The sequence below is a fragment of the Ailuropoda melanoleuca genome, chromosome 1 (genome assembly GCF_002007445.2).
Source record: "Ailuropoda melanoleuca isolate Jingjing chromosome 1, ASM200744v2, whole genome shotgun sequence".
NCBI classification, from domain to species: Eukaryota; Metazoa; Chordata; class Mammalia; order Carnivora; family Ursidae; genus Ailuropoda; species Ailuropoda melanoleuca.
The window spans coordinates 204,925,765-204,940,481 of NC_048218.1; the positions used below are offsets into that span (position 1 = coordinate 204,925,765).

The 14,717-nt window shown below is 44.5% G+C and overlaps 1 protein-coding gene across 1 annotated transcript in view; it reads left to right on the forward strand.

Moving 5' to 3' along the window:
• CNTNAP2 (contactin associated protein 2) overlaps positions 1-14,717 on the forward strand; it is a 1,777,718-nt gene that overhangs the window by 1,604,246 nt on the left and 158,755 nt on the right. The window contains exon 22 of the mRNA XM_034648877.1: positions 7,454-7,587. Within this exon, the coding sequence (XP_034504768.1) occupies positions 7,454-7,587 (134 nt within the window). The remainder of the gene's footprint in view (positions 1-7,453; positions 7,588-14,717) is intronic.

A 14,717-nucleotide genomic window follows, 5' to 3' on the forward strand; every position in this document is an offset into this window, starting at 1 on the left:
GTGAGATTAATTTAATATGAATCAATGAGGTATCCTGATTTATGATAACGTATCAGTAGGTTCTTACAGAGCACATGTAGCTTTCAATAGAAATAGAAAACCAGAGACGTTTTCATTCCTAAACCCTCTCAGAATTTTACATTCATAAAATATATCCCTGGTATAAGGCTTGCTTAGAGCAAGAGCGTGTATTTACCCTTGCCATGGCGGGGACCGTCTTGATCTCCAAATACGCATGGAGCCCGAGAGGTCGGAGTGGGACTAAAAGCAGCATCTTGTGAGAATAGAAAAGCATGCTCATGACCTTTGAGAGAAGTCTGATCAGTTCTGAAACACAGGAGCGTGCCCAACACTGGGGGGCCATTCCTCTGGGACACTTAAAAGTTCTAAGAAGATCGCGTTTTCACAAAGAAGGATATTGTAGGTTGATCAGGGAGCAAATCTCTCTCATTCGTTTCCCAGAGAGATGACATGGGGTGAGAATGTGGAGATGGCCTCTCTCATTGCCCATGCCTCCTAGCTCTGCACTGAGTATTCCAGAAGCACTGAGAGTTTCTCAAAGATCGAGATCTCTTCCATGGGAGCAAAAATTATTATTACGAACCCAGGTCAGCTTGAGTTTTAAAACATAGTAAATTCTTAAGCTTCTCTGGTCAATTCACTGCTGTTTAAAAAGATTGGGAGTGGGGGGGAATATTTCCTAAGATCTTCCCGTTTAGAAATTATTCCTAAAGAAATAAGCCCAAAATCAGACAAAGACACAACATGAGAATGTTTCTTAGTGTCATTTATAAAAATAAGCATTAAGAAGGACCTACAGGGACACCTGGGTGGCTCAGCCGTTAAGCATCTGCCTTCAGCTCAGGTCATGATCCCAGCGTTCTGGGATCGAGCCCCGCATCGGGCTCCCTGCTCAGTGGGTAGCCTGCTTCTCCCTCTTCCACTCCCCCTGCTTGTGTTCTCTCTCTCACTGCCTCTCTCTCTGTCAAATAAATAAATAAAATCTTTAAAAAAAACAAAAAAAAGAAGAAGGACCTACAAGTTCAACTGTAGTAAAATGGTTAGTAAAAGAGGGAGTCACCATTTCAAGGAATATTATGTATCCATTAAGAATAATATTTACGGGGAGCAATGGAGAAAAAAGCATGGAGGGAAAAATTTATTTACGTAATACAATGTTAAACCAAAAAAAAAAAAAAAACCAAAACAAAACAAAAAAGAAGAAAAGAAAGGAAAAATGCAAGACAGAGCCTTCACTATACAATATTGGCTTAGAGCTGTGAAAAATATGGCTGGAAAACAAAAAGCAATAATATGAGCCCAAAGTGCCTGTTGTCGGTCGATTTGCTTCTCCTGAGTAATACTCTTTTATAAATGTCAGATGAGCAAGCGTCACTGGTGTAATCAGAAAAGAGAAAAGGAAAATCACTGAGGAGGCAGAAGAAATAAGGACAGAACCTTGGCTTTCCAGAAGTTCACGAGCTGAGTTTACTTCTCCTGGGTCAGGTTAAGTCAATTTTTTATCCATTGATGTTCTCCACCCACAAGCCCCAGCCTCTCAGTGCCCGGGGGTGGTTCTCACAGATGTCAGGACGTCATGAACATGCCCCAGAAGATGCTGTCTTGTCTACTTGTTAAATCACTGCCACATTAAAATTTACTCCCCAACTAAATTTTATCCATATACTCGGTAACTGTATCGGTAACTCGCATTCCCATAACCCATCCCTGTCCCCATGAGCACTCACGCTGGTGTGTGTGGGCGTTCATCGTGGGCAAGGGTTTTGAGTAATCAGTTCATATTGGTGCTACCATTTAACGATGCCCGAAGGTGTGCTAAGTGGCACACGTGCTAATTTGTACAAGCCGCACAACTGCGAGGTAGATATCATTCTTTATCCCCTGTCAGCAGAGATAAAACTGGAGTATGGAGAGGCTCAGTGACTTGCACACTCAGCTGGCAAAGGCAAAACCAGGATTTCTAGGCTCAGGTTTCTGGTTCCAGGCCCCGAGAGCTCTACCACTCTCTCCATATGGCAGAAATTTCTAGCACACTCCCAGTGCACTTGGAAAGCTTGACCAGTCAGTTTCTTTCTAACTCTGAAAGGCCATCTTCAAACTGCTGATGAAAATGTGTTTTTTTCACACTTCAAAGGCTGAATTTTTTATAAACTGATATTTAAAGTTAGAAAAACGTGAAAAATTCATTCAGGAAAAAAAATCAATAAGGACTATGCCAAAATATCAGGAACAAATTAAGAACTAGAAAGTCTTAACTAAATGCCCTGGCATCCCTCATTCTTAGCATATTGAAAGCCATGTCACCATCACGGTTCCCCCAGGACCGGCCCCTCCTCCAGACCCTTGGCTTCTGCCAACGCTGCCCCCTCCAGACACCTGATTCCGAGTGTGCTGTCATTCACAAATGCGCTGTCCTTCCCCTGTGGGGGGCCACCCAGGCAAACAAGTCCTGCAGAGTCGAGTCACACCGTGTCCCCCGGGGTATCTCTTTCTTTTCTTCCCCTCTGCTAGTCTTCTAATTCAGTGCTTCCCAACTTCGTTCCTGCCACGGCACACATAGGTTATTACATGTGAAGTGGCACTTGAGTAAATGGACGAGGCCATGTGTGTTTGGGAGGCACTCACCCAGGGACTCCAGCATCCTGGCCTGCCGAGGGTCTGCCGAGGTCTGAGGGACGCCCAGTTCCTGGCACCTGTTATCCCTTCATGGAATAGCAGTGCGCCTCAGACCCATCCCTCTCCCTGCTCCCGGTCCCTCCCGCCTTGCTCTTACCCACCACAGCCTTCATGCGCAGTGTCCCTCATCGTGCCCCAGCAAGGCTCTCCTCCTCCCAGTAAGTGCAGGAGAAATCCCAGATCCCACAGCCTGCCTGTGGAGACCACCAGGCTCCAGGGTGAGGACTCCCAAGGTGAGAGCTGCGAGTGTAGGACCAGAACGTCTGGGTTTGAATCTGCTTCTGCCTTGTGCGGGCTGTGTGACCGTGACATTGGGCAATGAGCCCCTCCGTGCCCAGGGCCCTCTTCTGTAAAACAGCGCCTCCCTCATGAGTGCGTCATGAAAATCGAATGAGTCAGTAAGTGCAAAGCATGACCCTATCCCTGTGCAGTCTGTAGTCTAGGGATGTGCAACAGACACTACGTAAGTGTTAGCCGTTACTGCTATCCACGGCCCACGGATCTGATCTACATCCTGCCACGTATTCAGTGCCACACATCCCTACTCTTGCTCGTTATCCCCCAAGCTCACGTGACACCTTGCCCGTACCCCCCACAGTGCCCCCTTACCTGGAGGAGCTCCATCTTCCTCTGGGCGCTAACACCTTCCTTTCATTCTGGAGCCAGATCGAGTCTCACCTCCTTTCAATGACTTCTCCTTACTCTAGACTCCTATCCCACTTACTTTCAATGTCATTTGTTTGGCATTTAGTGTACTGTTATCTGTCTTTGTTATAAATATGCCCTGTCTTCCCAGCGAGATGAGAAGCCCTACATCTCCTGCCTACAGTAGGTGCTCCGAAAGTGTTTGCTGATGATAATGATGATGGCCCGGAGAGAATAAATCTGTTAAGCACGTTTTTTGCTGCACCCAATGAAAGAGCAGCCCCTTATAACCGCTTTAATTCGCTTGGGAGATGAACATAATATGCAGGAAGTGAAGTATTTTTCCATTTTAATAATATTTTATATTAATGGAAAATATTAATATTCTCCGACCATCATTTAGTGGTTCTCTTGTACTATTATTTGAAAGGAATAAATATATCATTTAAATTTTATTATTCAAGAAAATTGCCATTACTGTTTATGGATATCCAAAACATATAAATTTAACGTTCCAGCTCGTCTGTTTTCTCAAAGCAAATCATTGCAGTTGCCATTAAGTGAGGCAGTTACAGAAATTTTAAATCATATTTACGAAGAAAGAAAGCCAGAAAAGAGAAAAAATAATGAAAACAGCTTAATACCGATTTTAATGAGCTGGGGAACATAATGCGACCAATGACAAAGACAGTAGGGAGGAAAAGGGAGGAAAACGTCTGGGTTTTTGCATAATTACCATTTCCTCTGACCTCTAGCCCTCAAAGGCAGGACCTGGTCTTTCTTGTTGTGTGGGGGGGGGGGGGCGCGGGATGTGGTTCTTAGAGGTGCACTGTGCACTGGTAGCCAGCCAGCCCACATTCAGGCCTTGAAAAGTTGGATCCAACAGTGCTTTCCAAGAGCACTGAATAAATGTATTCCAAAGAAATGAGTAAATAAATGATGAATGAATACAGCTGTATCTTCAAGAAAACCGGCTGTGATTATACGCGGTCCAAGCACGAGAAGGAGGGAATAAAAACTCAAGACAGTCAACTTGTTCTTCTGCATACAGCCAAACAACTGTCTAATCACGTCCTGTTCGGTCCCAAACAATAGATTGTTTTTAATGCTATTTGGGTAAAGGGAAAAATAGAGTAAAACACTGAAGGGTGGGGAAAGAAGCAGCTCAGAAAAAGAGAGCAGCGTATTCAAAGGTCCTGGGATAGAAAGGAGAATTGTATTTTCTAGGGATAACAAAAGTCCAAGGTAGCTTGAATGTAAAAAGTGAGAGAGTAAATGGCATCATTTGAAAATAACATAACAGGCAGAAGTCAGATCAGACAAGACATCATACACTATATTAAGAATGTATGTCTTCACCCTATGAGCAACTGGAAGGCTTTGAAGAGTTTTTAGTGAACCAGTGAAATCATCAATTATGCATTTTGAAGAAATCTCTTTGCAAGAATAAAAGCACAGAAGCAGGGAGACGATCATTTACTCGTTCAACAGACATATTTATTCAGCACCTACTAAGTATCGGGCATTATTCTAGGAATTGGGAATAAAGTACAGAGAATATAAACAAAAATTACTACTCTCATGGAAAAAAAATAAGGCAGAAAAGGGAGGACCTGGCCAAGGGAATGGCGTGGGTAAATTCTTCTTTTAATGGGTAAGTCACAGAAATAATCACTGAGAGGACATTTGAGCAAAGAGCTAAAGCAGGTGAGGGGTCAGCCATGCAGAACACTGGGGACTGAGTGTCCTAGACAGAAGAGCCAGCCAGTGCAAAGGTCCTGAGGCAGGAACATTCTGGCTTCTGAGGAAACAGCAAGGAGGCTAAGGTGGACTGGTGAGGAGTCAGCAAGGAGGAGAATAAGAGATTATGTCAGAGATAATAGGGCATATAGGGCCTGGTGAGCCATTAAGCAGACTTTGATTTCTACTTTGGTTGAGATCGGAAGCCCCATGGAGGGTTCTGAGCAGAGGATTACTCTCACTGCTCTCTCAGAAGGGACTGGGTATGTGCGCAGAGGCTGGGTTAGGGTAGGGGAGCTGGGGGAATGGTAGGGGAGCTGGGGGTTAGGGTAGGGGAGCTGGGGGAATGGTAGAAGCAAGGAGGTTTGTTAGTATGGAGGTGAGTCCAATAATCGAGGCAAATGACAGTGATGGCTTGGTCCAGGGGTAGAAGTGTAGGTGATGAAAGGAAGTAAGTGTCAGGGTGTATTTTAAAGATAGAGCCAAGGAGAGCTGCTGACAGATCGTGTGTGATATAGGAGGAAGAGGGGAGGCAGGCCTTTTGGCAGGAATAGCCTGAAGGTTGGAGTAGCCATTAACTGAAATGTGGACAATTGAGATGGAATACTTTCAGAGGGGAAAGGTCAAAGTTTGGTTTTGCATATGCTGTGTTTGAAGTGCCAGTAAGACCTCTCCTTTAATGGGATTGGTAGTGAGGAAGAGCAGAGAAGGAGGGGACTCAGCTAATGATGAAATGAGGCCAAGAGGGGTCATTGTTAAGGAGAAACAGATTCGGATCAGGTGGTCCAGGCAGAAGACGACGCAGGTGAGGCTCAGGTGGTGGCCATCAGGTCCCTGACACCGCACGGTCAGCACAAAGGCACCAAGACAGGCCAGCTCTGCATGGAGCTGCACCCACCAGGAAGAGGGCTCCCCTGGGGTCCACTCAGGGCACTCCTGGTGCCAGGGGTTGCCTGTACTTTGATGGAGATGGAGGAGAGTATATGAATTCAGACACCCCTAGGAGGTGAGAATCAGCCGTGCTTGGTCGAAATGCTATAAGTAAACAAATCAAGGACAAAATACTCAGGTAAAACTCAGAAACGGGGAAGGTTTGTCAGATTTGTTCAGAAAGCGAAATTAGGAAATAACAGTTAATTCTTGATTAACGTAATGTATGCTGCTTTCAATTCCAGGGACACGGTAGAATATTTAAACTACCCCGTGTAATGCTACAGTGGCTAAGTAAGGGAGAGCAGCGTTTAGAAACTGTTGCATTTAGTTATGTCTATGGATATGTATGGACATGATCAATTTCTGGGAAAAGACGCTGCCGAATATTTAGAGTAGTTCTCTCTCGATGGTGAGATTTCCGATGACTTTCTTTTCTTTCTTTCTTTTTTTTCTTTCTGTTTACTTTCTAAGTTTTAATTATTGTGTTTTATTTCATAACTTAAAAATCAGGATATCCGTTTTGTTCCTCGAGAAAGAGGCAACAAAGACCCTGTGAGATGATTTACAGTTGGTCAAACTCTTGCTAGGCTGCTCGCTCCGTCATTAAGCTATGGGATGTCGAAGGCCATTAACATGAAGATTCCAATTTGAGTTAAAAATGAGATAAAAAATTGATGTCTTTAAAAATCATAAATAAGAAATACAAGTTATGTTTGTTGTGCAGATTAATTAACAGCAAGATCTAGAATATTATATCAGTCTTTTTGACTGTTGTCTGTCATTACTGGGGAGAAGCAAGATAGAGAGAAAAACAGAATAATTTGTTGAGGCCAAGTGAGCTGGAGTTGAGGGGCAGTGAGGACTCAGGGGCCCAGGAAGCCCATCTTTCCTTTGATTTGCATTTGGATTGACGCAATCTCTAACCTAGAATAAAATTCTTTGCTTTGTTTTCTTGGTCTCCGTGAAGCCACCCCAAATCCCATGTATTTATCTTTTGTAAATTATGTTTATTTTTAATATTGTATGCTCATGATTCTTTTATATGCCGAATGTCACACTTTGCGGATGGCATGAGACCATCGCTGCACCCAGCATTTATTTTTTATTTCACACAGTATTTCATCAGTCTGCAGGCATCTCCACAGTCCTATATTGTATATGTTCTCATCCTCCTTCCCAGGCGCAGTCCCAGTTTGGATCATGTAGACCATTTGCTGCTTCAACTTGGAGATGATGGTCACTGATGGCTCACTGTTGGTAGACTGTAAACTCGTGTAGGCCAGGGCTCTGAACCCTTCTGGCTCAGTGTGCCATTGAACTAGAGAGTCAGAATTCTGAACAGCCATGGTATCGGTGGACGGCAAAGGGGGCAAGCCTGAGCATCAAATGAAACCTAGAGCAAAGAAATGACAGAGTTTCTTTTCTTTTCCTTCTATAGGAAGCTTACAGATTCGGTACAACCTGGGCGGCACCAGGGAGCCCTATAACATTGATGTAGATCACAGGAACATGGCCAATGGACAGCCCCACATTGTTAACATCACCCGGCACGAGAGGACCGTAATTCTCAAGGTATACGTAATGTGCGCACCTCGGTTGTATGTGATACAGTGTTATAATCTCTATCCTCTGTTCTCCTTGGACACTGGTTTTGTTTTGGGTGGTTGGGACGGGCAGAAGAGATGCTTATTACACTTTCTCCTACAAAGTCCCAACCAGGGAAGTGGAAGGATGTATGGACACTAAAGGAAAGACAATGATGGACTTAATGGTGAAGACGTTTCTTAGAGAGAAGGTAGAATAAATGTTTACTATGTCTATTCTGTGTAGCCTTGCTGCTTTTAGGCTCACACATCTCTCAGTCTCCTGTTTTTATCTATCACACCATCTTTTTTTCTCCATGCTCTCGGATGTCTGAAGCTTTTCGTGTTTCCCAGCAAAGGTTATTTAGGTTTATCTGACCTACTTCTTTTGCTATTCCAACACGATATGAATAACTATGGGTTGGTTGGTTGTTTTTTTCCCTCTATGGATGCTTCCCCTGAAAAATCTCAAAACACAGACCTTCCCCCGAATCTCAGACTCTGGTTGTAGGCTTTCAGCACACAAAGGGACGGTTTTATTATGACAGTCAAATTTTATTTCAGGTTCATTGATTGTCCTTACCCCCACCACTGATTTTCACAATGAAGAAAGCAGCCTGGGAGGCACCATGAATAAAACATAGCATGAGGAAGTCTCCCTGGGAACTAAGCCAAAAGATCAAGGATGGGAACTGTCACTGCATTCTCTAGAAGGAGTTCAAAATAGATACCTGTCAGGAAAAAGAACAGCAGGGGGATACTGTTTTGTCAGCAGAGTGCAGTGTCATTTGGCCGGGGTTCAGCAGCCACTCAGACCTCATTCGGATGAGGCTGGTTGCTGTGGGAAGTTCAGGCTGCAAAGAAAAGGCACGAGTCCTGTCTGGTTTTGAGCAGCGGTGGATGTCAAATTCATAACTTGATACGGAGTTTACGCTTGGCCTTTAGCAGTAAATGCTAGAGGGTATTTTAGGGACAGGTCTTTCCTAGGAAACTGACAACATGCGGTTACAGTTTCTCGTGCAGTCAATCAAATATGTGTAAATAAGGCTACCTCGCGGTGGTGGGCAGAGTCCCTGAGCCTAGCGCAGTGCCTGGCTTGAACCAAGCCCATCTTGAACCATAACTCCAGGTTTATCCAGAAAAGCCAGCAAGTCCAGGAGTGGTACAGTTTATATCATTACAGTATTAGGATGGTTTTATACCACTTTTTCAATATTATGTGTATTGGGTTTTAATTAGAAACATTCTCTTGTTTTAACCCATGCTATCTGTCACCTCTTTTAAAGTGACGTCTCTTGCCATTGCAGCATTACAGAATAATGTTAAAAGTCAAAAGGGGCTCAACAGTCAGCTTTGGGGGCAGGGTAGTGCAGGAGGCCTACCTGAGCTGTGGAACCTTGCAGAGCTAACTCTCCCTGTCTCCAGGAAAATGCTCTGTGTGTTAGAGCTGAGCCTTGTGGATGGGGAACCCTGGCCACAGAGGAGGGCCGGGTGAGTGAGAGGAGAGAGCAGAGCTGATAGAGCCATTTCTGGGTATGTTTCCCAAAATGATGTCCGGAGTAAAGATAGGTAAGACAGACCCTGCCTTCTGGCACATTCTGCCAACTGGGGATTCTTCAGAACTAACCGGCAAACCCCCCCCCTTTTTTTTTAAGATTTTATTTATTTCTTTGAGAGAGAAAGAGAAAGAGTACACAGGCAGGGGGCAGAGTCAGAGGGAGAGGGAAGAGCAGACTTCCCGCTGAGCAGGGAGCCTGTCACAGGGCTCGATCCCCAGGACACCCAGGATCATGACCTGAGCCAAAGGCAGATGCTTAACCAACTGAGCCACCCAGGTGCCCCCTAACCAGCAACCCTTTAAGAACAAAGATCACCTTAATCAGAGCTGCTACCTGCCACCGAATTAGAGATTCCTCAGGGACTCTCCTCAGGAAGAGGGAGAGGGATTAGGTGAGAGATAGGCTATTTTAGGAACTTGGGGCTTTTGAGGCACAGAAAGCCAGAGAAGTGTAGAAAGCAGAGAACACAGAGAGTCCAGGAGACTGAGGAGGGTTTGGGGGAAAGTCTGGTTCTACTGCTCAGAGTTCTTTTGGTTGCAAATGACAGAAAACCAATTCAGAATTAATTTGTAGGGAAAATTCCTAGTGTAGGTCATAGAATTTAAGAAAGGGCAAACTAAGATTTTGGAAGAAAATCTAGGGGACCTGGAGGATTACAACAAAGGCTAGAGGCTGTTGGCCCTCTCCCATCCCTCCCTCGTCCGTGCCTCCCTCCCTCTATTATCTCTCCTTGTCCACCCCTCTCTGAGGACTGGATTAATACCTCTTCCGGCAGGCTCCCTCTGTTCCATATCATGGAACGCAGGCACTGGAGCACGGGGCTCACGTTTCAGTTCTGCTATCAGAAGAAAGTTTCCTGGTTCTCATTTCAAAACCTCAGGGAAGATCTGTGATTGGCCTGGCTTGGGTTATGTGCCGCCCTATTGGGAAGAGGAGGGAGAATGATGATTGGCAGCCCCGATCAGACGCTTGAAGTGGGGAACTGGGGAGAATCCTCCAGAAGGATAGGAACTTGGCTCCAGAAAAAAGAGACAGGAGAGGTGTGAAAACACGGGCTGCGCCATACTTTGAGGTTAGGAACAGCATAGAAGTGGGGAGCACTCCAAAGTCGTGGGTGGAATTCTGCCATAGGAATTGTACCAAGGGTGGTGGAAGGTCCTGCCCCCACTCCTTCTGTCATTTGATCAATGCAATTGCACTGAAATTTCTGGATGTGTTTAGAAAGCCAGACACCTCAACCCACTTGAATTCAGCTAGGAAAGACTTCATGGTCTTTGGTGCTCTGGTCTTTCTCAGCCTCTCCAACCCAGCTCAGATGGAAAATAAAGCTAGGATAATATCAGAAGAAAAAATATATGGCTCTTCCTTATGGAAAAGTAGGTCAGACAGACTCTCCGCTTTCTTTGCAGTGGGAAGGCCTTGTGGAGAATGCAGGTAAATCCGAGGGTACCTTTAGAACTCTAGAAAACACTGACCTTTTTTCCGGAAGCAATCTGCAAATCCATCTTAAGAACCTCTACAACCCCAAGAATGTGTGCGAGAGATACAGAAAAATGTTCATCATGATTATTTCTGTGTGAAGGGATTAGAAGTGATTTGGTTTCCTCTAGAGTTTTCTGTGTTTCCTCATCTTCTCTTATAAGCATGTGCTGCTTTTTTTTTTTTTTGGTACGTGTTGCATTTTTATAATCCAACAAAAATATGAAACATACAGATATCTTCAACCCATTTTGACAGCCCCCAGTTGTATAACAAAATATAATGACAAAGATATTCAAATAATTTCAAATTAAAATGTACTTCTAATCAAAGAATAAAAATAAGGCTAATTCAACCACGAGCATAAAATGCTATGGAATGATGCCTCTGGAATTAAGGTGAAATTTCATACATTTATATATACGCACAAACAGCACATCATCCCAACGATGTTTATCAGTGTTTACGGTGTTTTTAAAAGAGGGTTTACTTTCCTAGCTGGGTTTGGCTAAAGCTAACATTAAATTAATTTGCATTCCCTGAGCACATACTGTCTGAAATGGTGCTGAGCCCTTGAGGGAAATTGACCTTGGATGAAACATTTGCTGCCAAAACACAAAGTGCCCAATCTCCACATAGATAATGAGGAGCTGACTCTAGGAGTCATCAGACACCGGAGTGAGCCAGAGCCCGTGACAGGCCTCAAGTGGCGTCATTTATGAAAATGCACAGTTGCACCAGGGATCATAGCTGAAGGCTTACCGCCAGTCGAGATGTAAGACAAACCCCAGGCAGGCAACGAGCACCTGAAAAAGTACTGTACGCGATGAAAATTCATGCCAACCAGATGACTCCAAGAGCCGAACATCACGAGGAGTGATTTCAAAGTCTTGTGTCACGAAGCCCTTCTTCTCGCTTTCCTTCCTTCCTGCTGTCCAGAGCTGCTTTCTGCTCCTTTCCCTTCTTTTCGTCCACCAACCCACCGCTCAGGGACATCGGGTGGCTCACAGGCAGTCTGAACAATGACATAGAGAATTGAAGCAAGTCCCAAAGGTGTATATATATTTCTTACATAGCCTGGGTTCTACATACAGGCGTAGGAACTGCCCCGTAGCACCGTCCCCTTGGGCAATGTCACGTCCATGGTCATAGCTCACATTCATGGATGCTCACTGTGTCCTCGGCACTGAGCTAAGGATGTTAAACGCGGCCTCTCATTCAGTCCTCCCCAGAACCGTATCAGATATGCAGCGTTATGATCCCCACTTGAGAGATGTGGAAACTGAAGCTCAGATAGTCCGACATAACTCGCCTCAAGGTCAAGGGTGGGGAGCTGTGGAAGCACGGATAGGCCTGGGTGGGTCACACTTCAGTCCACGCGTGCTCCTAACCATCACTTGATGGCGAGGTGTCTGGAAGGATGGGCACGAGGCTTTGAGAGTGGATTCCTCCAGGGGCGCCGGGGTGGCTCCCTCAGTTGAGCATCCAACTCTTGATTTCGGCTCAGGTCCTGATCCCGGGGCCCTGGGATCGAGCCCTGTGTCAGGCTCCCCACTCAGTGGGGAGTCTGCTTGGGGATTCTCTCTCTCCCTCTCCGTCTGCCCCTCCCCCTGCTCGTGCGCACCCGGGCGCACCCTCTCTCTAAAATAAATTTTAAAGTCTTTTAAAAAATACAAAAGAAAGTGGATACATATGACCAGTAAGAAATTGAGTGATATTACAACAATAATGACAGTAATTGTTATTAGTATGAAATAGTTCAAAAATACGCAAAAGCACAGAGAATAATAATATGCATCTACCAGCCAAACATTACAAATTTTGGCATTTTGCTCTATTTCTTCAGAACTTTTTTTAATGCAGTGCTGGTCAAGGCCCTTGGTCCTCCTTGCTACAGAGTAAGCCCTGAGAAAGCAGTGGACAGGGCCTTCAGCAGCATTTCTGCAACAAATGTGTTTTCCACAAGGTCATTCAATGTCGCATCTCTAATGAAAGTCAGGCATAAATGAAACACGGATTTCAGTGGCGCCTGGGTGGTTCAGTCGGTTAAGCATCTGCCTTTGGCTCAGGTCATGATCCTGGGGTCCTGGGGTAGGGTTCCAGGTTCTTGGGCTTCCTGCTCCAAGGGGAGTCTGCTTCTCCCTCTCCCTCTGCCCCTCTCCCCTAGCTCATACTCTCTCGCTCACTCTCAAATAAATAAAATCTCTTTAAAAAATGGATTTCAGTGCAAACAATTTCAGAGGGCGTTGGAGGAGGAGTGCTGGGCCCACGAAGGGAGCGAGAGACTGACATGACCCAGCTTTCTGATACTGTGGCCGGATCCAAGGGTAAAACTAGCTCCAAAAAATGAATAAACTGCATATTCTTAGAATAATGATCACATATTTCGGGGCTTTGATGGAAGTTAAACAATAGAGAGCTCAGGGATATATCCTCTGGCACAGATACTCATAGTCTGTGTTCTCCCGAAACCAAATGAACAGATGGTAAGGATGTCATGTTCATTTTGGCTTTCATCTAACTGGAGGGCCATCCCATCTTTGCCAAGAAGAAGCTGACAGATTTCTCCTGCAAGCAAAATTAAGGTCTTTTTTTTTTCTTCTTTTTGTTGGCTAACTGAACATAATAAAAAATTAATTAATTAATTAATTAAGGACTTCTTAAAAAAATAACTCCCAAGTCCTTAAGAACAAATGATTAGGTCCCCCAATTTTTGTACCACAAAGAGCATGACTTCATTTGTTTTCGTCAGGAATTTTCAAAAAAATGTTTAAAAAAAAATCACTGCGTTCTGTCTTTTAAAATAAAGACGATAATTTCTTACCTGCTATTAATCAGAGTTACAATCAAATTATATAAAAACAGTTGCTAATGGAGCTTGCTAATGGAGCTATGTATTGAATATGAATCCTAAAAATGGTCAGAGAAGTGTAATAAAGGGAAACAAACACGGTATGCTTAATGCCAGGGACAGAAGGAAAGATGTAACTATTAGGGTCGCACCAGGTGCTACTACAAAGTGACCCTAAAATTTCAGTGGTTTAACCCATAACATAGGCTAAAGACAGACCCAATCTGTCTTATGTATTTCTAGAAAAGCAAAGTCCTGTGGTCCCTAGCAGGGTTGAAATCATGCTAGGCAGGCACTCTGAGGACCCACCCCTACCACCCATCCTCCCATCCCTTTGGCGGGGGAGTATAGGTCTTGACTAAACCAAATCTCTGTCCATTAATTTGTGTGGCCTCCATGGCTCTGTCCTCTGGGAGGCTCTACTTTGGCCGTAATCTGCCGGGGCCAGGTCTGCATTGGTTGCAGATGATGCATTCGNTACCACAAAGAGCATGACTTCATTTGTTTTCGTCAGGAATTTTCAAAAAAATGTTTAAAAAAAAATCACTGCGTTCTGTCTTTTAAAATAAAGACGATAATTTCTTACCTGCTATTAATCAGAGTTACAATCAAATTATATAAAAACAGTTGCTAATGGAGCTTGCTAATGGAGCTATGTATTGAATATGAATCCTAAAAATGGTCAGAGAAGTGTAATAAAGGGAAACAAACACGGTATGCTTAATGCCAGGGACAGAAGGAAAGATGTAACTATTAGGGTCGCACCAGGTGCTACTACAAAGTGACCCTAAAATTTCAGTGGTTTAACCCATAACATAGGCTAAAGACAGACCCAATCTGTCTTATGTATTTCTAGAAAAGCAAAGTCCTGTGGTCCCTAGCAGGGTTGAAATCATGCTAGGCAGGCACTCTGAGGACCCACCCCTACCACCCATCCTCCCATCCCTTTGGCGGGGGAGTATAGGTCTTGACTAAACCAAATCTCTGTCCATTAATTTGTGTGGCCTCCATGGCTCTGTCCTCTGGGAGGCTCTACTTTGGCCGTAATCTGCCGGGGCCAGGTCTGCATTGGTTGCAGATGATGCATTCATTGAAGCAGGGCAAGGGAAGGGACCTGAGGGGTCCGTTTCCTGCAAGTACCAGTCACACTGAGGGTTGTTTCCCACTTACAAGGCTTTTGTAGACCAGTTGTATTGGTTTCTTCATCAATACAGTTCCTATAAAACCTGA